This window comes from Cetorhinus maximus, chromosome 30 (assembly GCF_964194155.1).
Source record: "Cetorhinus maximus chromosome 30, sCetMax3.hap1.1, whole genome shotgun sequence".
Lineage (NCBI taxonomy): Eukaryota > Metazoa > Chordata > Chondrichthyes > Lamniformes > Cetorhinidae > Cetorhinus > Cetorhinus maximus.
In genome coordinates this window covers 10,693,172-10,720,694 of record NC_135908.1, presented here as the reverse complement: position 1 = coordinate 10,720,694, position 27,523 = coordinate 10,693,172, and the positions used below count along the sequence as shown (strand labels likewise).

Below are 27,523 nucleotides of genomic sequence, written 5' to 3'. Positions count from 1 at the left end.
AGGCGAACAGCTGCTCTCTATCCACCCTGTCCATACCCCTCATAATCTTGTACACCTCGATCAGGTCGCCCCTCAGTCTTCTCTGCTCCAACGAAAACAACCCAAGTCTATCCAACCTCTCTTCATAACTTAAATGTTTCATCCCAGGCAACATCCTGGTGAATCTCCTCTGCACCCCCTCCAGTGCAATCACATCCTTCCTATAATGTGGCGACCAGAACTGCACACAGTACTCCAGCTGTGGCCTCACCAAGGTTCTATACAACTCCAACATGACCTCCCTACTTTTGTAATCTATGCCTCGATTGATAAAGACAAGTGTCCCATTTGCCTTTTTCACCACCCCACTAACATGCCCCTCCGCCTTCAGAGATCTATGGACACACACGCCAAGGTCCCTTTGTTCCTCATAACGTCCTAGTGTCATGCCGCTCATTGAATACTTCCTTGTCAAATTACTCCTTCCAAAGTGTATCACCTCACACTTTTCAGGGTTAAATTCCATCTGCCACTTATCTGCCCATCTGACCATCCTGTCTATATCTTCCTGTAACCCAAGACACTCAGCCTCACTATTAACCACCCGGCCAATCTTTGTGTCATCCGCAAACTTACTAATCCTACCCCCACATAGTCATCTATGTCGTTTATATAAATGACAAATAATAGGGGACCCAGCACAGATCCCTGTGGTACGCCACTGGACACTGGCTTCCAGTCACTAAAGCATCCTTCTGTCATCACCCTCTGTCTCCTACAACTAAGCCAATTTTGAATCCATCTTATCAAATTGCCCTGTCAGTGCATGTGCATTTGCATGCATTTGTCTTGTCATGTGCATTTGTCTTCTTTATAAGTTTCCCATGTGGGACCTTGTCAAAGGCTTTGCTGAAATCCATATAAACTACATCAACTACACTACCCTCATCTACACACCTGGTCACCTCCTCAAAAAATTCAATCAAATTTGTTAGGCATGACCTCCCTTTGACAAAGCCATGCTGACTATTCCTGATCAAACCTTGCCTCTCCAAGTGGAGATAGATTCTCTGCTTCAGAATTTTCTCCAATAGTTTCCCTACCACTGACGTGAGACTCGCTGGTCTGTAGTTCCCTGGACTGTCTAGCCAGAAGAAACATTTAACTAGTGCAAAGTTTGGAGTATTCGCACCATATCTTGGAGAATATCACCTCTATGCCTGTACTCCTGCAGAATACAAATATTCTGAGTGTCACTCATACAAATTTTTGCTTCGGATAATTTGATTATGCACACACCATAAAAATAACATGATGTATCTTTGAGCTGTTGCGTAATTTACAAGGCTAGGTTGTGAAGCCCAGTGGTGCTCCTCACTGTTTTAATTTACAACGTCAGATAGAAATATTAACTGGAGGCAATGTTGAATTATCGACTCCTTGTTTCTCACTGAGAAACAGGTCACCAGTAATTGAAGATCAAGTTGGTAGGGGAACTGTCCCACTGATGGCCAAGACCCAACCAAGAACATTTTCCTGCAGGTCTATTAAACTAACGAGCAGCTCACCTGGCTGAAATCATTAGGAGAGAGATGCAAACCTGGGCCCAAGAACACCGATTATAATTCTTTGGTGCAAGTGGATGAAGCGAACGTTAAGTGAGCAGCCTAACCAATGGTCCTAAAGGTAATATTGGAGGTTTCTCAAAGAAACAGCTCAGGAAGTGTTTCTGGTAGGTCCACAAAAATAAAACTCCTGCCCACTGCAAGTGCATCCAGGGCCTGTCCCCCAGAAATGCCCCCTCCTGACCCCTTCCATCACCCAACCTGCCTGCCGCCTTAGCATGGCAGCTGACTGATTTCCTACCACAACCAGTGAGCAGCAGCCATGCACCCACTTGTCCACAAATTGCTGGCAGGATGCTAATGAGGCCCAGGCCTTATGCACGAGGACACAAGCAAAAGTCAAAGATCGCTCCCATTAAACAAATCATTTAATCAATACTCAAAGGTATCAGCCATGGTTCAGTGATATCACTCTTGCCTAAAAAAGTTTTGGGTTCAAGTCCCAGTCCAGAGGCTTGAGCACATAATCCAGGCTAACACTCCAGTGCTGCACTGTTCGAAGTGCCACCTTTCAGATGAAATGTTAAACTGAGGCCTTGTTTTCTCTCTTAGGTAGACATAAAAGATCTCATGCCATTATTGGAAGTTCTTGCTGTCCAACATCTCTTCTTCAGCCAACATCACTAAACTAAAATGACGTGGTCATTTATCTCCCTGTTAGTTGCTGTTGTGTTTTCCAAATTAGAAAAGTGACTATATTTCAAAAGTATCTCATTTGTCACAAAGTGCTTTGGGGTGCCCTCAAGTTGGGAAAAGTGCTAGATGAATGCAAGTTTTTTTCTTTTTCCTTCAAACAAGAAGAAATGGAAGGGAGGGAGGATCTCAGGACAACCACCAGGGAAGTGGTATTGAGCAAATTGTTGGAGCTGCGGGCTGACAAATCCCCAGATCCTGAAGGACTTCATATTACAGTCTTAAAAGAATTGACTAGTGAGATAGTTGATGCGCTGGTTTCAATTTTCCAAAATTCCCTAGATTTGGGGAAGGTTCGATTAGATTGGAAAATAGGGAATGTAACTCCTTTATTCAAAAAGGGAGGCAGAAAGCAGGAAACGACAGGCCAGTTAGCCTAACATTTGTCATAAGGAAAATGTTAGAAGCTATTATTGAAGATGTTATGGCAAGGCTCTTAGAAAAATTCAAAGCAATCAGGCAAAGTCAACATGGTTTTGTGAAAGGGAAATCACATTTAACCAATTTATTGGAGTTCTTTGAAGGAATCACATTGTGTTGTGGATAAAGGGATGGATGTCCTGTACTTAGATTTCCAGAAGGCATTTGATAAGGTGCCACATCCAAGGTTATTGTGGAAAATAAAAGCTCATGCTGTCGGGGATAGAAGATCGGCTAGCTAACATGAAGCAAAAAGTTGGCATAAATGGGTGTTTTCCTGGTTGGCAAGATATGATGAGTGGTGTGCCACAAGGAACAGCGCTAGGGCCTCAACTTTTGACTTGGATGAAGGGACCGAAGGTATGGTGGCTAAATTTGCTGATGACAAAGATAGGTAGGAAAGTAAGTTGTGAAGAGGACATAAGGAGGCTACAATGGGACAAAGGTTGTGAGAGGGCAAAGATCTGGCAAATGGAGTACAAGTGGGCAAATGTGAAATTGTCCATTTTGGCAGGTAGAATAAAAAAGCATATTATCTAAGTGGTGAAAAATCACACAGCTATGTGATTCAGAGGGATTTATGCATTTGAATAGAACATTATCGTTTATTGCAAGGGGAATTGAATACAAACACAGAGGGGTTATGCTTCAATTGTACAGAGCATTGATGAGACCACATCTGGAGTACTTTGTACAGCATCGGTCTCCTTATTTAAGGAAGCATGTAAATCCATTGGAAGCAGTTCAGAGAAGGTTTACTAGGCTAATGCCTGGAATGGGTGGGTTGTCTTCTGAGGAAAGGTTGGAAAGGCTAGTCTTGTATCCACTGGAGTTTAGAAGAGTAAGAGGTGACTTGACATATAACATCCTGAGGGGTCTTGAAGGGTGGATGTGGAGAGGGTGTTTCCTCTCGTTGGAGAATCTAAAACTAGGGGTGTTACTGTTTAAAAATAAGGAGTCGCTCATTTAAGCCAGAGATGAGGAGAAAATTTTTCTCTCAGGTGGTCATGAGTCTTTGGAACTCTGTTTCCATTGCCTTTTGAGGAAGAGAGTCTTTGAATATTTTCAAGGCAGAGGTAGATAGATTCTTGATAAGCAAGGGGGCAAAAAGTTATCGGGGAGGTAACAATCAGATCAGCCAAGATCTTATTGAATGATGGAGCAGGCCCAAGGAGCTGAGTGGTTCACTCCTGCTCCGAATTTAAATGTTCGTATTTAAACCCTAATTGTGAAAAACTAAAAGTGACTTAATTTTTAGCCTTTACAACAGCAGAAGACCTATCCTTATTGATCGTACTCAGCTAAGGATATTATTAATCTGAGTTTATGGTTCAATGTTTGTTTTCCATGAAATAAACCATGTAGTATTTCTTGAATTAAAACAAACTTTTTGATAAAACAAAGAAATCATCAATTCGCAGTCAAAAAATAATAGTAATGCCAAAGAGATGAGAACATATGGGACATTCTTTTTCCATGTTTTAGAAAATATTACACTGAGATAGACCAAGCAGGTCCAAAATTCTACTTCCAAACTTGTGCTGATCTAGCTGTTCTCAGCTGGGCTTGTGGGAAAGGCACAAAGTAATTCTGAATCACAGGGGGAAATCAGTGAAAGCTCCCCTACCCTGTGGAAAATGTTTCAGTCAGTATGGCAAGTCAGGAGATGACTCAGATTGGTCCTCGATGGCCAAATATCCTGCTTGGACTGAAACATTAAGAATGGGTACGAAGGTAAGATACTGGACGACCACTGGCACCTGTGGAACTGTAGGCCAAAGTGAGTCAGCAGCCTCGGGTGAGGAGGAATACAGAGGAGAAGAACAGAGACAATTGGATAAAGAAAACAAAACGCATTAAGTAACTTATACTTATAAGTACTTTAAGTAACAGTAATGTATTGTTAACTCTTCAGCCTGCTTATGAAAAAACTGATATTTATTACTCTGACGCCCTAAAAAGAGAGTTGAGGTGGTTAAGTGTAGAATTAAATGTGGCGAGTCTTGCAGCAGAATAAAAGCAAAATAAAAGTGGGTGTTGCAAATAAAGCTTAATCCAAGTTTCTCCACTGTGGTCTGCCACTATTGTCCAAACCCTGTAATGATGCATACAATACAACTCAGAATGTACTAACCACAGCTAACAAAGCACATCATTTGCTTTTCCTGTTCATTTTGTATCTGTTCCTGTTTGCTCAAAGACAGAGCACCATACATTCAGAGCTGATAGAAACACTTTCTTTAGTTGAATAGCCTGACTCTCACCATCTAGGCTTACATGTGTAGAAAGGTCATTAGGGCCATGACTGACTCCTGTGTAATAATAATCCAACAGGAATCAGTGAGGAAAACATTAGCAAATAAGTAAAAATGCTCTCATCTATGGCAACCTAGTCAGAATGCAATGTCATGGAATGAAATGTCACTTATTCAATCCCAGTCTGTAGTTCTAATTTATTGGCTGATATTATTGATGACTGTTAGCCTTTCAACAGTCGCACCTGATTAATGTACGACATCAGCTGTAGTGTCAGGAATCTGGAAACACAATGCTACCGCACTGCATTCTAACATCTCACATCTAGCAAACACTGATGGAAAAGATTTATTACCACAATTACAATAGGTCAATAAAGATCAAGTATTGAGAGAAGGGGAGCATAAAACTATGCAATTAAATCTAGTTGCAGTGTTCCAATGACCTTTCATTGGCTCTTTCAGAACCTAACCCTCGAATATTATACAATTACATTCACAATTTAAAACCTTTGTGAATCATCTTTTATAATAACTTTAATTCAATTTTTGTGGTAGACTAGCTGAGGAGGGAAAATGCTGTTCCTTTAATAAACTGAAACAAGTTATGCATTTTTTATGGTAAACTATGACATTAATTATGTGATATATAACCATTTTATTTAAGTGGCATAATCTGTACCCAATGTATTAGTCTATTTTCCTGATTCTTTGGAATGAAAGCTATAGTCAAAAGCATGGTATTATATGTTCAAGTGTCCCTTTGAACAGAACGGAACTATTTTTTGTGAACTCCACCTTGGAAAGAGCGGAGATAAAGAATTCTACAAAAAATAACCTTTGTATAGAATTATAGATTTAATATAGACCTTTCAAGTCCTCAGGACATCCCAAAATGCTTTACAGTCAATTAAGTACTGTTGAAATATAGTCACTGTTGTGAAGTAGGGAAATGCAGCAGCCAATTTACACATAGCAAGCTCCCAAAAACGGTAATGAAATAAATGACCAGAGAATATGTTTTTTGTGATGTCGCCTGAGGGACAATCAGCAAGAGCATCAGGGAGAACTCCTTTATTCTTCTTTAAAATAATACCGTTACATTTCGAGGGCAGATGGCTTAATGTCCCATTCAAAAGATTGTACTACCAACAGAGGTGAGATGTCAGTCTAGGTTGTATGCTCAAGTCTCTGGAGACGGTCTTGAAGCCATGAATGTTTGACTCAGAGGAAGAGCGCTACCACTTAAGCCTGCTCTGACTTGGGCTCCAAACAGCACCAAGAGTGCCAAATCTGATACAGAAACAAGTGCTTAAGTTTGATGTTCTATTCTAACTTGCAGTTTGGGTTTATATATTTGGTCATTAATTTTATTCTGTTTATGTAACTAGTTATAAGTTGGTTACCATCTGAACAACATAAATTGTGATTTGAAAAGAATGATTTAAATTATGTTATAAAATTACTGCCTTCTTGTATTTAAACTGAGTAATGGGTAAAAAGATCAGAGATTGGAAGCAAATTGAACATAAATAATTGGAACTTGTTCCAACTGTAGACATGAAGTTAGTGTGACCAGTCTAAGTTACCAAAGCAACCAACTTACCCACCACATGTGCCTGTATTCTTACTGTAGTGTGTGCGAGGCTCACTGGAAGCAAGTTTAAGCAGCTCATTCCACTCTCGCTCCCACTCCTCTTCAGTGTAAACCAAACCGGACTAGTTCACCAAATGAGAAATAGACACAGCATTTAAGTTTCATGCCACATTTCAAATATGTTTACATAATTGAATGATTAAGCTGTTAGGAAAACAATGATTTAATAGCTACGTGATATCTCGTTCACGTACTCTGAATTTACCCAATTTACACAGGAAAGGAGTAATTTAGAAGTGACAGGTACAAGGTTGTTCCTGTACAGCACATGCAGCTGCTTCCAAACCCAATGCTTTACTTTGCTGATGACAGACCTGCCACAGCATTTTGGGGGTGGGGGGGGGGGGGGGGGGGGGGGTGGTCCATAAAAGCTGACAATTCTGATGCTATCCTGTGCAACCAGGCCAACAGCTCATCTACAGTCAAACCCCACCTTCCCACCCAAAGCCCCACAATGTCTAGCACTGTTAGTGGCAGAAATTTGTGTTTGCTGTTGTCATTGCTTTGTCTCCAGAACATTGGGACATAATGTCTTGCAATGAGTCTTTGGCATGACCTTGTTTATACTGCAATGCTGCCTTGGTGATATGACTGCAATACAATCAATGTATTAGTGAACATTAGCAAAGTTATACTACATATGTATTTTTAGGCCCAGGATTGCAAATCCACAAATATTTTTAACATTGTTGAGTAAAACTGTGTGATGGAAACAACCCAAGCAGAGCTGGCATTACCCCCAACCCTATTTAAAGAAAATGACAGCACAACAAACTTGTCTAGCTTTAGTGACAAGTCCATCATATGAAAGCTATTTAACTATCAAGATCAGAAAATATGAGTTTTACTTGATAAAAAAAAGTGACTTAGGGCTATGACAGGAAATGGCTACTTGTGTTTAGGCGGTGTTAACAAGTCATGGAAACTAGCCGCACTTTGTTCCTTGCAAACACAGGTCGAGAGGATTTATACCTTCAAAAACACATTATTGACAACATTTCAAGTGAGTCTGTTCATGTATCAACAAGTCTTGACTATGTACAAAAAGGCAAGTTTAAAACTAGGCTCAAAGTAGCATATAAATAAGCATCAACTTCATGTGAATAGAAGCATCAAGTCTATAAAAGTTCACACAATATAAAAAAATTGGTTATCTATTTCCATTCCTGCTAGATATTCAATAAAATTACTCAGTTAAAACAAGGTGATTTTGAAAGGCAAATTCTCTCTCATCCTTCATATTATGGTAAGTCAAAGAAGAGTTTGCGTGGAAAAGTAAATTCGTAAATAATTTTTAAAATTCATTCATGGGATGTCGGCATTGCAGGCTAGGCCAGCATTTATTGCCCATCCTTAATTGCCCATGAGAAGGTGGTGGTGAGCTGCCTTCTTGAACTGCTGCAGTCCACATGGTGTAGGTACACCACAGTGCTGTTAGGGACGGAATTCCAGGATTTTGACCCAGCGACAGTGAAGGAATGGCAATACATTTCCAAGTCAGGATGGTGAATGGCTTGGAGGGGAGCTTGCAGGTGGCGGTGTTCCCATGTATCTGCTGCCCTTGTCCTTCTAGAAGGCAGCGGTCGTTGGTTTGGAAGGTGCTGCCTAAGGAGCCTTAGTGAGTTCCTGCAGTGCACCTCGTAGATGGTACACGCTGCTGTTACTGTGCGTCGGTGGTGGAGGGAGTGACTGTTTGTGGAAGAGGTGCCAATCAAGCAGGCTGCTTTGTCTTGGATGGTGTCAAGCTTCTTGAGTGTTGTTGGAGCTGCACTCATCCAGTCAAGTAGAGAGTATTCCATCATACTCCTGACTTGTGCCTTGTAGGTGGTGGACAGGCTTTGGGGAGTTAGAGGGTTAGTTACTCCCCACAGGATTCCAAGCCTCTGACCTGCTCTTGTAGCCACAGTATTCATAATCCAGTTTAGTTTCTGGTCAATGGTAACCCCCAGGATGTTGATAGTGAGGGATTCAGTGATGGTAATGCCACTGAATGTGAAAGGGCGATGGTTAGATTCTGTCTTGTTGGAGATGGTCATCGCCTAGCAGTTGTGTGGCACGAATGTTACTTGCCACTGGTCAGCCCAAGCCTGGATATTGTCCAAGTCTTGCTGCATTTGGACATGGACTGCTTTAGTATCCGAGGAGTCATGGTTGGTGCTGAACATTGTGCAATCATCAGCGAGCATCCCCACTTCTGACCTTATGATGGAAGGAAGATCACTAATGAAGCAGCTGAAGATGGTTGGGCCTAATATAGCATCATCAAGCCAATTAACCTCTTCTTGTTCAAAAGAGGAAAAAAAACTTGCATTTATAAAGTGATTTATATGACCACGATGTCCCAAAGTGTTTTACAACCAATGAATTACTTCTGAAGTGTAGTTACTGTTGTAATGTTGGAAACATGGTAGCCAATTTGCACACAGCAAGATTCTCCAAATGGCAAATTGATAATGATCAGATCATCTGTTTTTGTGATGCTGATTGAGTGACAAATATTGGAAAGGACACCAGGAAGAACTCCCCTGCTCTTCAAAATAGTGCCATGGAATCTTTTACATCCACATAAGAGGGCAGTCAGGACCACAGTTTAAATCTCATCAGAGATATTGCAATATTGCAGCAATCCCTCCATATTACACAGAAGTGTCAGTTTTTGATTTAGACTTGAACCCACAGCTTTTTGTCTCAGAGGATGGCTACCAATCAAGACACAGCTAACACAACGTCCATTCAACTTGCTATACATTTAAAAATTAATGATAAATTTGTCTGTGAAAAAAAATGTACTTAAGTTTACAAATGAAAAAGTTTGAGTTTAGTTAGTTCCTGAAGCCCTTCCAAAGTCAATTCCAGCCTTCACAGCAGCCTCATCACTTGGATATGGTCTTGAACAAGATCAGTGAGGAGTGCTGTGGATGTGTCAAAGTATTTTGCAATTGCTGGCCTTACTAGGAGAATATGAATATGAATTTCAACAGATAAATGCGTGGTACAACAATTTGGTAAGATAAATAAGGAGGTGGGTAGAAGAGTAAGGGATCTGAGAGTACAAATACACAAATCACTAAAAATAGCGATGCAGGTTAACAAGGTCATTTAAAAAAACACAAGTCAAGCACAAGTCTGTTGTGTGGTACTGTATCAAATGCCTTTTGTACCACCACATCAAAAGCATTACCCTCATTGATCTTTTGTTACCTTTTCAAAAAACTCCAGCAAGTTAGTTAAACACGATTTCCCCTTTAGAAATCCATGCCAGCTCTTCCTTATCAACCCATATTTTTCCATGTGACTACTAATTCTATCCCATCTCCCCAAAGCCTGTCCACCATCTACAAGGCACAAGTCAGGGGTATGATGTAATACTCTTCACTTGCATGGATGAGTGCAGCTCCGACAATGCTCAAGGAGCTTGACACCATCCAGGACAAAGCAGCCTGCTTGATTGGCATCCCTTCCACAAACATTCACTCCTTCCACCACCAACTCACAGTGGCAACAGTGTGTACCATCTACAAGGTGCACTGCAGAAATTCACCAAGGCTCTTGAGGTAGCACCTTCCAAACCCATGACTACTACCATCTAGAAGGACAAGGGCAGCAGATATATGGGAACATCACCAATTGCAAATTCCCCTCCAAGCCACTCACCATCCAGGCTTGGAGCTAGATCTCTGTTCCTTCACTGTCACTGATCAAAATCCTGGAACTCCCTCCCTCTACACCACAAGGACTGCAGTGGTTCAAGAAGGCAGCTCACTACCATCTTCTCAAGGGCAATAAGTGTTGTCCTTGCTAGCAAGGCTCACATTCCATGAACAAATAAAAAGCAAATCAGACTTTAATCTCCATTTTCAAAAAAGACTGCACATCAATATCCAAATATAGTTTATTTCAGCTACCTACTAGCTTAAACATTCAAGTCACAACAATACCAAAGACCTGAGAATGTAACAACCATGAACGTCATTTTTTAGTTTGTAATGTAAAAATATTCTGCATAAAAATTCAAATCACACTTGAGATGAAAAATATTAAAGTGCAGAGAAGAAAGTAGACTGTGTTATTCCTTTATCATAACAAGACTCATTCAACTTCAAGTTATTTACAAATGCCCCGTTTTACTTTGTAAGAAATAGTTGCACTGTCACTTAAAATTACAAAGCCAAGAAAGTCAATTCCGGTCCATTTTGCACACCAACCTCCTTATTTTGTTGTGTCTGTTGCCACCTCCATCTTCTCTTCAACGCATCTCTTTCTGTACCATTTTTCATCATAGTATAAAGAGCTTTTCGAAGCATCAGGTCTCTATCATGGAAACCCCACATGCCTTAAACACAAATAACAGCTTATTGTTACAAACTTGAGGTTTTATAAGAATGTGATGCTTCAGGACTGTGTCTTTAATTTAGGGTAAAATGTAAGAATAAGGTGGTCATGCGTCCTACTCTGAATTCTGTCCGACAACTAGCCTGGGTGGCTTGATTGTTAAAGAATAAAGGAAGTCCAAGTTGATTTACTGGGATGAAGCTGCCTGTAGACAATGGCAAAAGCAGGTGTGATGACAGTAAATAGACATAGTCTCCAAAATCCCAGGAAAGTGTTAAGAATGTCAGGTTATAAACGGTTGTACTTTTAACTGTTCATTTAGTTGCAAGATAGAATAGAGTTTGGGCGGGGTCCTAAAGGATAGCTAATTAGCATTACCTGGATACAAGACCTTGGTTACAATCAGATCAGTCACGGTCTTATTGAATGACAGAGCAGGCTCAAGGGGCTGAGTGGCCTCCTCCTGCTCCTAATTCATCTATAAGTATGTGATTCATTTTGCCATGGAGATGAGCTTTTGAGGGGGAAATAGTCCATGGGAAACCATTGGAGACAGAGACAAAGAGAGAGAGACAGACAGAGAGAGAGAGAGAGAGAGACAGAGAGAGAGAGAGACAGAGAGAGAGAGAGAGAGAGAGACAGAGACAGAGAGAGACAGACAGAGACAGAGACAGAGAGAGGCAACCTCTATGGTTCGCTATGCAAGAATGCAGGCGGGAGCTTGTGATAGGGATTAAAGAAACCGAGCTTGTGAGGGTTTAACAGAGACTGGAAGATTCGCCTAGCTCTGGCTAGATGGATGAATCTCCAGGGTAATCCTAACCATAAAAGCCAATTTGGGGATTAGAATTTATCCAGCTGGAATAGGAAATAAAGGGAGGCAAGCCCTCGGGAGCTAAGAATCGCTTTGTTCGGGTTCCGGGAGAATAGAGTATGTATTTAAGGGACAGAGTAAAGTGCAACTGTGGTGGGAGATTTTCAATCATGTTAAAGCATTGACAATGGAATTTTTCTGTTGTTTAAAGTACAAGTTGCCTACGAAATAGTGTTTAGTCACAGTTGTTTTTAGTTTGTTTATTACTGTAAAAGTCTTGAAATTTGAAATCTTGTCATGCAATTCCTTTAAAGTTGGCCACAGGGAATTTGAATTTATTTTCAAAAGTTATCAGTCTCCATGGGGATCATCACGTTATTTAAGTCAAATCTTTGAAGAAATTGCCACAAAATAAAAGATATATACTTTATTTGTATATTACCTAAAGACGCTGCATGTAAGAGACAGTTCCCATCCCCTGTTGTTGCTAATGGGAGAAGACGTTTGCAACTTGAACAAACAACAGACCACCAATTTAGTCGACCTGTAAAAATAAAAAGTCAGTTCTTAAGTAGTATGGTAGCATTGTTATCTGTTAGGAGTTTACACAGTTTGAGGCCTCACAATGTTGGACAAAATTAATTTTACTTGGTGGCATAAATTAATATTAGCCTCTTCACTTCAGTTGTTTACCATCATACCTTTGTGGTAGCAAGATCAATTGGGAGTGACAGAAAATATATGCCTTATTCAATTGTCAACTTAATGTGATCATAAATATAACAAGTTGGAGAATTAAAAGCATTAAGATCAAAAAGTCAAGAGATATAAACTATACTAGAGGTTTGATCAGTGTCAATGTCATAAGAACAGGTTATATCCTTGAAATGGCCACAATCCTCAACAGAGGTTTGTACTAAAAATATAAATTTCTGCAATTTTATTCTATTCTCCCCTGAAAACACCAATTTTTATTGGAATATGGACCAGCAGCATAGTGAGATAGTAGCTATCCATCATTTATAAGTCTACACGATGAACATGAGCTGGCTATTTTGACTGCAAAGACATCATAGCAGAGGCTAATCCTGCCTTTACCTAACATCCACACAGACATCTTCCAGCAAGGGTCTGTGGATAGCAGAAATCACAGTGGAGAGCAGGAACACTGACTGATTTCAACCATGGCCTTGTCCAGGCAGCTGATGTAAACCTTATAATCTCACTGCCATTCCAGCAGAGATGAGCTAAATAAACGCACCGCATGGGTATTAACCTTGGGGGTGCATAGTCTATATGGCTTAGATATTTGGTGCTGTTACGAAGCAGGCCATCAGGAAAGCTATCTAATCAAATCACATTACTTGAATCAAAATGCTATTGTTTCACATGATTTTAAATTTTGGCACAGTATCATGGTGCCTCCAAATGTGGTTATGTAGTAGTATTGCCATAACTGAAGCATTAATGATATTTAGTACAGACACTCTTGAAATGCATTCTAGCTGTACATTTCCAGTTTTATTATTTCCATGACATGTTGCAAATATCATTGCAAGGTCATACTGTGATCCATATCAGCAATCAAGCTAGGAGATAAATTTCCTTTTTGAACTATTCCTCACAAGCTCATGTCAACATTACATTAATTTTATAGTGCATCAACAAATCTCAATCTATGTATCTAACTGACAGTCAAGTCAGTAGATGCATTATACAAACTGCAATAAATATTTCACCATATTTCTTCCTATTCCTGTCTACCCCATCCATTCCCCTTCATATCTTAAAAACTTTGATCAATCACCCCTCATTTCCTCAGGAAACGAACCTAGTTTTGTGCAATCGCCTCATAATTTAACCCTTAGAGACCAGTTATCATTCTGGTGAAATACCTGCACACACAAATCTACAGTGCCTCTAAGGCCAATATATCCTTCCCAAAGTGTGGTGTCCAGAACTGCTGACAGTGCTCCAAGTGTAATCTAACCAGGGCTCTGTATAGTTGTAGCATAACCTCTACCTCTTGGTTTTCTAGTCATCTAGATATAAAAAGCCAACATCCATTAACCTTTTTGACTATTTTCCACACCTCTTCAAGACATATGAACAAGGAGGAGTAGTCCATTCAGCCCCTCGAGCCTGCTCCGCCATTTAATAAGATCATGGCTGATCTGATAGTAAGCTGAAATCTGCAACCCGCCTACTGCCGATAACCTATCATCCCCTTGTTTACCAAGAATCTATTCACCTCTGCCTTAAAAATGTTCAAAGACTCTGCTTCCACCACCTTTTCAAGAAGAGAGTTCCAAAGACTCATGGCTCTCAGTGAAAAAAACTCGTCTCATCTCTCTTTTAAATGGGCGACGCCTTATTTTTAAATAGTGACTCCGAGTTCTAGATTCATCCATAAGAGGAAACATTCTCTCCACATCCACCCTGTCAAGACCCCTCAGGATCTTAAAGATTTCAATCAAGTCGCCTCTTACTCTTCTAAACTCCAGCAGATACAAGCCTAGTCTGTCCAACCTTTCCTCATAAGACAACCGCCCATTCCAGGTATTAGTCTGGTAAATCTTCTCTGAACTGCTTCCAACACATTTACATCCTTCCTTAAATAAGGTGACCAATACTGTACACAGTACTCCAAATGTGATCTCACTAGTGCCCTGTATAACTGAAGCATAGCCTCCCTACTTTTGTATTCAATTCCCCTCGCAATAAATGATAACATTCTATTCGCTTTCCTAATAACTTGCTGTACCTGCATACGAGCCTTTTGTGATTTATGCACTAGGACACCCAGATCCCTCTGCATCTCAGTGCTCTGCAATCTCTCACCATTTTGATTATTTGCTTCTCTTTTATTCTTCCTGTCAAAATGGACAATTTCACATTTTCCCACATTATATTCCATCTGCCAGATCTTTGCCCACTCACTTAACCTATCTATATCTGTTTGTAGCCTCCTTATGTCCTCTTCACAACTTACTTTCTTACCTATCTTTGTGTCATAGGCAAATTTGGCAATCATCCCTTCAATCAGGTCATTTATATAAATTGTAAGCCGTTGAGGTCCCTGTGGCACGCCACTTGTTACATCTTGCCAACCTGAAAAAGACCCATTTATGCCTAATATCTGCTTCCTGTTAGCCAGCCAATCTTCTATCCATGCCAATATGTTACCCCCTATATCATGAGCTTTTATTTTCCACAATAACCTTTGAATTAGCACTTAATCAAATGCCTTCTAGAAATCTAAGTATTGTACATCCACCAGTTTCCCTTTATCCACAACACATGTTACTTCCTCAAAGAGCTCCAATAAGTTGGTTAAACACGATTTCCCCTTCACAAAACCATGTTGACTCTTCCTGATGGCCTTGAACTTATCCAAGTGCCCTGCTAACCTCTTAAATAATAGCTTCTAACATTTTCCCTATGACAGATGTTAACCTAACTAACCTGTAGTTTCCCACTTTCCGTCTCCCTCCCTTTTTGAGTAATGGAGCTACATTTGCTACCTTCCAATCTAATGGCACCTTCCCTGAATCCAGGGAGTTTTGGAAAATTAAAACCAATGCATCAACTATCTCACTAGACACTTCTTTTAAGACCCTAGGATGAAGTCCATCAGGACCTGAGCTCTTTCAGCTCGCAGCTCCAACAATTTACTCAGTACCACTTCTCTGGTGACTGTTATTTTCCTGACTTCCTTCCCCAATTCCATTTCCAGGTTTAAAATTACTTCTAGGATGTTACTTGTATCCTCTATAGTGAAAACTGATGCAAAATATCTGTTCAATTCATCTGCCATCTCCTTGTTTTCCACTATCAATTCTCCAGACTCACTTTCTATGGGTCTAACACTCACTTTGTTAACTCTTTTCTTTTTTAAATATTTATAAAAGCTCTTACCATCTGTCTTTATATTTCCGGCTAGCTTTCTCTCATACTCTAATTTTTCCCTCCTTATTACTCTTTTAGTCATTCTTTTATGTTCCTTATATTCTGTCCAATCTTCTGGCCTTCTACCTATCTTTGCACAATTATATGCTTTTTCTTTAACTTTGATAATATCTTTAACTTTTCACACACAAAAGGTGTCCCTGTCCCTTGGACTTACTCTATTCTGTGCATTCTGAAATATCCCCTTAAACATTAGCCACTGCATCTCGATTGACCAATCCCTTAATCTGATTTGCCAATAAACTTTAGCCAGCTCAGTTTTCAAGCTCTCATAATTGCCCTTATTTAAGTTTAAAAACTTAGTCTCAGACCCACTCCTCTCTCCCTCAAACTGAATGTAAAATTCAATCATATTATGGTCACTGCTACCTAGGAGCGCATTCACTATGAGATCATTAATTACTCCCATCTCATTGCACAATACCAGGTCTAGTATAACCTAATCTCTGGCTGGGTCCAGCACATGCTGTTCTAAGAAACTATCCCGAAAACGTTCAATGTACTGCTCATCTAGGCTATCTTTGCCCATCTGACTTTTCCAGTCTATACGTAAATTGAAATCTCCCATGATTATCGTCATGCCTTTCTGATAAGCTCCAATTATTTCTTCCTTTACATTCAACCCTACCATGTGGTTACTGTTAGGGGGCCTGTACACAACTCCCACAAGTGACTTCTTGCCTCTACCAATTCTCATCTCTACCCAAAACTGTTTCTACATCCTGGGTTCCTGAATTTAGGTCATCCCTCTCTATTGTGCTAATACCATCATTCACTAACAGAGCCACCATTCCACCTTTCCTCACTTCTTGTCCTTCCTAAATATCCTGTACCCTTCAATATTCAGGTCCCAATCCATGTCCTCCTGCAGCCACGTCTCTGTAAATGGGCCACCATACATCAGCCCCCATCCCCCGCCCCAGTCTGTTTGGACCTCCAATGTTGCTAACTTCTGACCATTTACAAAGTACTCTTCTGTTCTATCTTAGCGAGCACCTAAGTTGATGATCTACATTGAAATCCATTTACCACAGTTTTATCCATTCATTTAATGTATTAATATCTTTGTAATTTTACACTTCCAACACTCTTTGTATCATCAGCAAATTTGGATTTGTGACTTTCTAGCCCTTCATCTAAGCCATTAATAAATATGGTGAATAATTGAGACTACAACATAGATCCTTTCAGGAGACCACTAGTCACATCCTGCCAATTAGAGTACCTGCCCATTATCCCCACACTCAGTTTTCTGCCGTTCAGCTAATTTCCTAACTAGATCAATAATTTGATTTCAGCTCAGCTCTAACTTTAGTTAACTGTCCATTATGCATCTCAAATGCTTTCTGGAAGTCCAGATAAATAACATCCATAGAGATTCCCTCGACCGCAACATTAGTCAGCTCCCTCATTTGCTCATCCCTACATCAATTTGCATGTGCCTCAGGTAATAATCCAGAGATTATAAATCTTGAGGTCCTGTTCTTTCATTCAGTTCCTAGCTCCTGATACTCTCCAAAAAGGATCTATTACCTACTTTTTCCCATGTTGTTGGTACCAACATGGACCATAACAGCTGAATCTTCCTCCTCCCTCTCCAATATCCTTTCAAGCTGGTGTCAGCTCTCAACAAGAGACGTTACTCACCCTGGCACCATACAAGTCACTGCCTCCTGGCCGACTGTCACTTACAGGAAGACCAGAGGATTGGCAGGGGGATATGGAAGCTGAACTTGAAACTGGTGACCTCAGAGGACATTGAGGAACCCAAGAGGGATTACAAAGGTTGGACAATCGTGAAACCCCTGAGTCCCTGATGGGAAACGATCAAGAGGTTTTTCATCCTCAAGGGCGTTCAGAAGGCTAGAAAGGAACAGAGGGAAACGTCCCGACTCCAGAAAAACATGCAAAATCTGCTCCAACTGCAGTTGATGGGGGTTGATGTCCAGGAGGACCTCCAAGAAGTAAAGAGCCAGCAAGCCTTGCTCTTTGCCTCGGAGGCCTCCAAGATCATCTTCTGGTCCAGAGTCTGCTCCGTGGAGCAGGATGAGACGTGCTCATGTTTTTTTCTTCCAAAAGGTGCAGAGAGAGAGCTTCAGCAGCCTGAAGGAAGACGATGGCTTTCAAGTCATCGTAGTCCGACAATTTGAGGATTAGCTAATCCTTTTATGCCGGATTGGATGAGGTGAAGCCCACAGACAGCACTGGCTCCCAGTCCTTCCTGCCTTCTATCACAGAGGTCTCAGATGACAGTACGCTGGAGAGTCTGGACAAACCGTTAACTCTGGATGAACTGACTAAGGCCCTTGAGTCCTTCGGGAAGAGTAAAACTCCCAGAAGCAACTGCTTATCGGCTGAGTTGTATTCAGCTCTGTGGGACTGGATCGGCCCAGACTTGCTAAAAGTATATGAGAGTATGCTTCTGGCCGGCAACATGTCAGAGTCCATGAGGAAAGGCATCATCACCCTCATCTACAATCAGAAAGAGGAAAGGGAGGAAATTAGAAATTGGAAACCCATTTCACTGTTGAATGTAGACCATAAAATTCTAAGGTCATTGCCAATCAGCTCTGAGTTGGTGCTCCACCCTGACCAGACATGCACTGCACCCAGCAGGAAAATCTCTGACAGCCTTGCGCTACTCAGGGATACGATTACCTATGTACGAGATGGGGTATGGACACCTGCCATCAGCCTGGACCAGAAGGCGGCCTTGGACAGAATATCGCACACCTACATGGTGGATGTGCTCTCCAAAATGGGGTTTGGGGAGGGAATCCGCAATTGAATCCAACTGCTCTACACAAACATCTGTAGCGCAGTTTCAATCAATGGGTAGGAATCAGAAAGCTTTCCAATTAAATCTGGAGTCAGGCAGGGCTTCCCTCTCTCCCCTGTTCGTTTGTGTGCTGCATTTAACCCTTTGCTGAGTCCATCAGTCAGGTTTCAGTCATACGAGGAATGACGATCCCAGGCAGTGGAGGCACTTAGGTCAAAGCCTCCCTCTACATGGAAAACATCACCTTCTGCTCTTATGCATGGTTCCTCTGTCGTTGTGCAGGCTGATCAACATCTGCGACCAGTTCAAACCAGCCTTGGGAGCCAAGGTAAATCATGGCAAGAGTGAGGCCATGTTCTTTAGGAACTGGGCTGACCGATCCTTTGTTCCCTTCAATGTCAGATCAGACTGCCTGAAGGTGCTGGGGATAGGGTTTGGAGGGTCCAGGACACGTGTAAGAAACTGGAAGGAGTAAGTAGACATGGTTAAAAAAAAACTGGGTATGTAGGAGCAATGCTCCCTCCCCATTGCAGGTAAGAGCTTTGTCATCAAGTGAGAGTCATTCTCGGTGTTTCTGTATGTGGCGCAGGTCTAGCCCATTCCTCATTCCTGTGCTGTGGCGGTCACCCAAGCCATCTTCCACTTTATCTGGAGGTCGAAAATGGACAGTGTTCGCAGGAACATGATGTACAAACCTCTAGATAAAGGGAGGAAAAACATGCCCAACATCGCCTTCATCCTGATGGCCACCTTTGTGTGCAGCTGCATCAAACTGTGCGTAGACCCTAGGGACTCAAACACCGAGTGTCACTACGTGCTGTGGTTCTACCTGTCCCCAGTGTTGTGAAGGATGGGTCTGGCCATGCTGCCGCAGAACACTCCAAATAGTTGGACCATGCCATACCACCTGACTGTCAAATCATTTGGTAGAATGCCTCATTGCTTCCAACAAGCACCAAGACGTAGCTTGGCTGGTGGTGAGAAAGGCCCTTCCCATCTGATCCTTCCTACACGCCAGGAGTCTCACCCCTCCGCACGTTGCCCTCGAAGCGGCTGTGGTGCGGACGAGACCATTGTCCACCTCCTTGTGGAACGTGCCTTTGCAAAGAAGGTCTGGAGAGAGATGCAGTGGTTTTTGTCTAGGTTCATTCCGAGCAGACTCTGTGCTCTATGGGCTTTTTCCAGGAACACACACCAAGACAAACATCAACTGCAGATGGAGGATCATCAGCTCTATGAAAGACACTCTTTGGTCTGCTCGAAACTTGTTGGCCTTCCAGTTGTCCCCAACTGAGTGTTGCAGACTGGCACATTCCAATGTCCAGGACTACGTGCTGAGGGACGCATTAAAGCTTGGGGCAGCCACCACAGAGGCGCAATGGGAAAAGGTCACTGTCTAAGGCCTTTCAGCCATAGTGCACTGAGGGGCAGGGAACTGTATAGACCCCTTGGGCAGTATGACTCACACTGAATGTCTGCAGTGAATATTACATGTATCACAATTGCATTTAAGCACCAAAGAGTGCAAAATGATCTACGTAGACAACTTAAATACATTGCACTGTTATGACCATTTTGAAATGCCTGTAATATTCCTCTGATTGTATAGAAGCATCTCAGGGTGCAACATGATCAATGTAGAAAACTCGAATATTATTGCAGTTCTGTGATGGTCAATTTGAAATGTTTTGTAATGTCCTTTCAGATATTTTGTGAATAAAGTATATTTTCGCTAAAGAAAAAACAACATTTGGGATTCTTTAATCTGCTTAAAAAGGAAGTTTAATTATTAAATACCCGACAACTATCACGATTCCCTTCTCCATTGGACAGTCTCCTGTCCCAAGGTGCTGTGGCCTGCGTTCTGGTCAACCTTCTGATAGTCTTTATCCTTTACCGTCAAAGGTGACCAGTAATTCTGTACATTGGATAGAATTAGTTTCTGAAGATTTTCATTCTCCATCTTACCTGGGTTCCCCTTTCTGTACAATATTAGTCAAACCAAGCCCATTCTGAACCTCTGCCCCTCTACAGATGTGACAGAGGTCTGGAGCAAACTGTCTACATACTTCTCCCAGTCTTGTGTTAGGGTGTCTCCAACTTGTGTTCCAGTTCAATGTCTTTGAGCCAGAGATTGGAGGCAGACATGTTCCCGAGGGACAGTCACACCTTCCACATTCTTCTACCTGTGCCAATGATCCTGGCTCTCCTTGGAATTTACAGCATATAAACAGGGCATTTCACCCAACTGGTCCATACCCGTGTTATACACGCTAGTTACCATTTGACATCCTGTTCAATATCCTTTATTGCAGCCTGTCTAACTCTCAGCCTGCAGGTCGTATTGTGGCCCCGAGGCCTCCAGAGTCAGTCTGCAGAACTTGTTGGACGTTCAATTGATTTACAGTTGAGAAGTGCTGTAAAGCTGCGAAACCAATCACAAACTGGTTCCTCGCTGCATTGGCGAGAGAGGGAGGCGGAGGCGGGGCAAGAGGGAGAGGTGGAGCGAGGGGGGTGGCAGAGGCGCGTGAGGGGGAGAACCCGTGTGCGCATGGGGGATAGCGCATGCGTGTGTGAGGGAATAAGAATGTGTACCTAAGTCTAGCTCACTTCCAGTCTCAGGGTTCTCATTCACCCTTATCCCCACACACCAACATGCACTCTCACACTGGGAGTAGGTGACTGAGTGAGCACGCTGATAGTGGGAAGAATCTAGGCACACACATTCACTCTGATACTTACCTTTATTTATTACTTATTTTTTATCAATTCATTGCTTTGATTTTTTTTTTGCTCAACAAGTTGTTTCTTTTCATACCTCAGTTTTTTTTTGAAATTCATGTTTAATGTTGCACCAAACTTTATCTTTCTGAAATTTTCTCGTTGGCCCCTTTAAAAAACTTTGAAATGTGGCCTACTTGAAAAGGTTGGACAAGCCTGCACTACTGCCTTCTCCATCATCTATGCATCAATCCTTGCCTTAAATGTACCAATGTTCTCTGCTTCAAACACTCCATGTGGCAACAAGTTATACATTCTCAACATTCCAACAAATTCTTTATGTGATCCAATTGTGACTCGCTTATATTTATGACCCTTGTTCTAGGCTTGCCCACAAGTGGCAAGTTTCTCCATTTCCCCCTCTGGAACCCCTTCATTATTCAGGTCTTCTCTTATTATGAAAAATGCGCCTCAGTCTGCCCAAACTTTCTTGATAGTTAAATCCTCTCAATTATGATAACATCCTAATCTCGTGATTCAATATCCAATTTGCCAGATGGAGACCAGAACTGTACAGTGTTCCATGTGTGGTCTAGCTAAAGTGCTATATGAATTTAGCATTACATTCTTGTATTAGTATTTTATTCCTCTAGAAGTGAACCTGTCGCTCTTTTATTTGCCTCATCAACTTGCACTGCTGCTTGTACTGACGTCTGTATCTGTATTTTTATATCTCTTTTCCTTGTCTACATTTAATTTCTTATCTTTAAAGGAATAAGTTGCCTCCTTATTCCTCTTATCCAAATGATCCACTTTACAATTTGCTATATTGAAATTCATTTGCCCTTTGTCCACCCACTTTGCAAGTATGTTTATGTCTTCCTGTAATTTGGTGTAGTCCTAGGCATTATTAGCTATATCCTCTAATTTGGTATCATCTGTCATTTTGACACCTATACTGCTAATTTGAGTCCAAATCGTTTATGTATATGTTAAGTGGCAGTGGTCCCAGCACCAAGTTATGTCCCATCATACTCCAAAAATCACCAGTACATCTTGCCAACTGGTAAATAGTGTTGGAACACAAGACCTTTTAAGGCACTTTCTCACCTGCCTGCTCCAAGGCTACCATTGTCGACTGTTCAATCAAATCCCGTTCAATAAAGCTTCGGAAATCTTCACTGTACACATTTAAATCAGGCAGCTGGAATGTATAAATGGGCATCTCTAAAGGAAACTGCTCACTACTGCATTCATTTGCCACCTGTGATCGAGCGAGGGACACAATAGCTGAACTTGCATGAGAAATTCCTCTCGAAAGGCGTTTTTCTATATTGAATGAAAAAAAAATCAATTATGAAATACTAAGAAGTGCAAATTCTGATTGGCTAAAAAATTGCTAGAATCAACAACTTGATTACAGTGGAAAGGTATAGAAAACAGAAAATGCAATCTCAACTGCACAAAGGATTCAAACAACTTCTGCAAAGAATTAGCATATAAAACAGGACAATTAAAAATGCAAATGTTTTCCTTTACTTCTAACAAAAAACAACCACTATCATCCAATGATGCAATTTTGATATAGATGACTATTATGTTTTGTCAAAATGAGACTGCTCAGTAGGTAATTTAAAATCAAGGCAAAACGCTGCGGATGCTGGAGATATGAAATAAAAACAAAGTGCTCGAAAACTCAGGTGGTCTGGTGGTATCTGTAGAGAAACAGAGTTAATGTTTCGAGTCCAATATGATGCTTCTTCAAAATGGGAAAGGTAGGTAACTTACTTTAACAGAGCTGACAAACTGCTACAATGTGTGAATATAAAAAATAAAAATATAAATATGTAAAGAATATGAAAAAAACACAAATCACAGCTTTCTTGTTTAGATCCCATTTGGAAATGACCTAGTCAGAATCAGAGGAAACCATTATAGCATACCATTCAGTATGTTGCAACAAGAGCTGTTATACCAAGATTCAATTTAAATGCTGGTATTAAAATACATTTCATCAATGTTTTCATCACCAACATTTAGAAATTTATACTTTCAGTACCAGCTAATTGAGAACCACATTATATTCCACTGTGCAAGAATAATTGTTGCAATGTGAGCAGGACTTTCCTTCACCACAAATGCTTTGCAATCTAATCAAAAATACTCTACTTAGATAGATGATGATTCACTAGTGTGCTACAAACTTTTCCACAACCCTAGGAGAGGAATCAAACAAGTCTCAGAAAAAACCTCAGTCCATGAACATTTTAAATCTGTTATCAAGGGAACAGAATGTATCTTGTTCACAAAATAACACAGGTATATTCAAATATTTCTTTATGTACCTAGGCAATTGAGAGAAAAATGATTATAACACTGTTCTTACACATTAGAAGTTAAATGAATCTTTACAGCACTCAAACGAGAATTCATGTATGAAACTTATATAAATTTTGAATTGATATGAAATTTTCCTGGGACTTCGAGTTGCAATTTTCTGTTTTTAATGAAAAATGTTAATGCGTTCACAATTCTCATTAGCCCCCTGCACCTAAAGTCAGAGCGACAAAGCAATCCATCATCTGAAACCAGAATGTGTGTTAAAATGTTAGTTAAACCACTGTGATGGGCAGTGTAAATTCTTGGTAATGTTGCAGACCCCAGCCCACATTCACAAGTACGAAAATGGCGGCACTGAAGGGGTTGTTGGAGGTTTTTTTTTGGGGGGGGGGGGGGGTGGTGGAAGATGGGTTAGTGAGTGGGGAGGGGGAGGAGGGTGATGGGTCGGGGGAAGAGGAAGAGGGGTCAGGGAGAGGACGGGTCGGTAAAGAGGGGTTGGCGACAGGTCAGGGGGCAGGTGGGTGTGGAGGACGACAAGGACGGACGGGATGAGAATAACAAAGCATAGCTAAAGTAGCTAAAGCTTGAAAACACAGGCGAAAGGTCTGCACAGGAATGCTGCTTTGGGCTGCATTTGAGTGCTTCAGTTGGAGTTTGGGGAGTGAGGGAGTTTTAAGGGTTAATTTAATTTAAGGGTTAATTTCGATCTACAGTCTAGTCTCTCTTTAATTAAGTAATTAACTAAAAGTTGCTCTTTGGGTTGGGAGGTGGTGAGTTTTAGTCCAGCTTTAAACAGGATCCATTCAGGCTCTGCTTGCAACTAGTTAATTAGTTTACTGGCTTAAATAGGTTTTCAGAAGCTAAATTCAGATAGCATAAAAGCAAACCAGCTTACATTGCTGCTTTTGTCTGCACTGGAGCGCTGCTTCAGGCTGCATTTGAGTGCTTCAGTTGGAGCTTGGTGAGTGAGGGAATTCACTGAAGAGAGAATGAGGTAATCCTTTCATTTTCTATCTTTCCTCAGAAAGAGCAGCAGCCTTGGTAAGTAGGACTTGGTGAGTATTTCTACTCTTCTTAATATTCTCTAAACTAGAGGAAGTAAAAGTAAAGGGAGTAATTTAAGGGTAGGTCATGACAGGACAGCTTGGTCACATGGAATGCTCCTCCCGTGCGATATGGGAAGTCAGGGACACTTCCAGTGTCCAGGGTGACCACATGTGCAGGAAGTGTCCCCAGCTGCAGGTAATCCGCGTTTTGGATCTGCAGCGGTGGCTAGAGTCACTGTAGAGCATCCACAGGCCTAAGATCTTTGTGGATAGCCCATACTGTGAAGTGGTCACACCACAGGTAAAGAGTGCACAGGCAGAAAGGGAATGGGTGACTGCCAGACAGAGTAAAGGCACTAGGCAGGTAGTGCAGGAGTCCCCTGTGTCCATCTCCCTCACTAACAGATTTTCCATTTTGGATACTGCTGGGGCAGATGGCTCTCGCTACATTCCCCTGAGAAAGGAAGTCCGCGGCACCACGAGTAGTTCAGCTGCACAGTGAGGGAGGAAAAAAAAGTGGGAGAGCAATAATGATAGGGGATTCTATCATTAGGGGAACAGATAGACGTTTCTACAGCCATAAACATGACACCAGGATGGTACGTTACCTCCCTGGTGCCAGGGTCAAGTATGTTGCTGAGCGGCTGCAGAACATTCTGAAGGGAGGGGGTGAACAGCCAAAGGTCGTGGTCCATATTGGTACCAACGACATAGTTAAAAAGAGAGATGAGGTCTTGCAAGCAGAATATAGGGAGGTAGGAAATAAATTAAAAAGCAGGGCCTCAAAGGTAGCAATCTCAGGATTACTCTCAGTGCCACATGTTAGTGAGATCAGGAATAGGATGAATGTGTGGCTGGAAAGATGGATTTAGATTCCTGAGGCACTGGCACCAATTCTGAGGAAGATGGGACCTGTACAAGCTGGATGGGTTGCACCCCAGCAGGACCGGGACCAATATCCTCGCAGGGGTATTCGCTAGTACTGTGGGGGCGGGTTTAAACTAGAGTGGCAGGGGGGTGGGAACCTGAGAGGGGAGACACAAGAGAGGGAAACAAAGATAGAAATGAAAGACAGAAAAGTAAAAAGCAAAAGTGGAAGACAGAGGAAACGGGGGCTAGCAGCAAATAGGGCCATAGTTCAAAAAAAATGTGTAAAAAGACAAATCTAAAGGCACTGTATCTGAATGCACAGAGCATTTGCAATAAGGTAGACGAATTAACAGCGCAAATAGATATTAACGGGTACGATATGATTGCGGTTACAGAGACATGGCTGCAGGGTGACCAAGGCTGGGAACTGAATATCCAAGGTTATTTGATATCTAGGAAGGACAGGCATAAAGGAAAAAGAGGTGGTGTGGCATTGTTAGTCAAGGATGAAATCAAAGCAATAGTGAGAGGGAATATTGGTTCAGAAAATCTAGATGTGGAATCAGTCTGGGTGGAGCTAAGAAGCAAGAAGGAGCGGAAAACATTAATGGGGGTTGTATATAGGCCTCCAAGCCGTAGTGGTAAGGTATTAAACAGGAAATTAGACATGTAAAAAGGGTGCTACATTAATCACAGGTGACTTTAATCTACATATAGACTGGGCAAACCAAATTAGCAATAATACGTGGCAGGTGAATTCCTGGAGTGTGCATGAGACGGTTTTTTAGACCACTACATTGAGGAACCAACGAGAGAACAGGCTATCCTAGATTTGGTCTCGTGGAATGAGAAGGGGTTAATTAATAATCTTGTTGTATGGGGTCCTTTAGGGAACAGTGACCATAACATGATATAATTCTTCATTAGGATGGAAAGTGAAGTAGTCCAATCTGAAACTAGGGTCCTAAATCTAAACAAAGGGAACTATGAAGGTATGAGGCGTGAGTTGGCTAAGATAGATTGTGAAACTTCATATGACGGTGGAGAGGCAATGGCTAATATTTAAAGGAATGAATGTATGCATTGCAACAGTTATATATTCCTTTCTGGCGCAAAAACACAACAGGAAAAGTGGCGCAACCAAGGCTAACAAAATAAATTAAGGATAGTATTAGATCAAGAGAGGAGTCATATGAAGTTGCTAGAAAAAGTAGCAAGCCTGAGGATTGGGAGCAGTTTAGAATTCAGCAAAGGGAGGACCAAGATATTGATTAAGAGGGAAAAAATAGAGTATGAGAGTAAACTTGCAAGGAACATAAAAGCAGACTGTAAAAGCTTCTATATGTATGTAAAAAGAAAAAAAAGTGAAGACAAATGTAGGTCCCTTACAGTCAAAAACAGGAGAATTTATAACGGAGAACAAGGATACAGAAGAGCAATTAAACAACTACTTTAGTTCTGTCTTCACGGAGGAAGAAACAAATAACTTTCCAGAAATACTAGGGAACCAAAGGTTTTGTGAGGAGGAATTGAAGTGAATTAATATTACTAAAAAATCAGTGCTAGAGAAATTAATGGGACTGAAAGCCAATAAATCCCCAGGGCACGATAATCTATATCCCAGGGTGCCAAAGGAGGTGGCCATGGAAATAGTGGATGTGTTGGTTGTCATCTTCCAAAATTCTGTAGATTCTGGAATAGCCCCAGCAGATTGGAGGGTGGCAAATATAACCCCATTATTTAAAAAAAGGAGGGAAGGAAAAAAAAGCGAATTACAGACTGGTTAGCCTAATATCAGTGGTAGGGAAAATGCTAAAGTCTATTATAAAGGGCGTGGTAACAGGACACTTAGAAAATATCAACGGGATTAGACAAAGTAAACATGAGTTTATAAAAGGGAAATCATGTTTGACAAACCTACTGGAGTTTTTTTGAGGACATAACTAGCAGAATAGGTAAGGGAGAATCAGTGGACATGGTATATTTGGATTTTCAGAAAGCTTTTGATAAAGTCCCATATAAG

General features: G+C 41.3%; 1 protein-coding gene across 4 annotated transcripts in view; it reads right to left on the bottom strand.

Annotated features, from left to right (window-relative positions):
• Window positions 1-27,523, bottom strand: part of otud7a (OTU deubiquitinase 7A) — a 143,175-nt gene that overhangs the window by 31,394 nt on the left and 84,258 nt on the right. For all 4 annotated transcript variants that reach the window (XM_078532437.1, XM_078532441.1, XM_078532438.1 and 1 more), the window contains 4 exons: window positions 22,355-22,573; window positions 12,218-12,319; window positions 10,835-10,962; window positions 6,579-6,691 (listed from right to left, as the gene is read on the bottom strand). In XM_078532437.1, coding sequence (XP_078388563.1) covers window positions 6,579-6,691; window positions 10,835-10,962; window positions 12,218-12,319; window positions 22,355-22,573 — 562 coding nt within the window. The remainder of the gene's footprint in view (window positions 1-6,578; window positions 6,692-10,834; window positions 10,963-12,217; window positions 12,320-22,354; window positions 22,574-27,523) is intronic.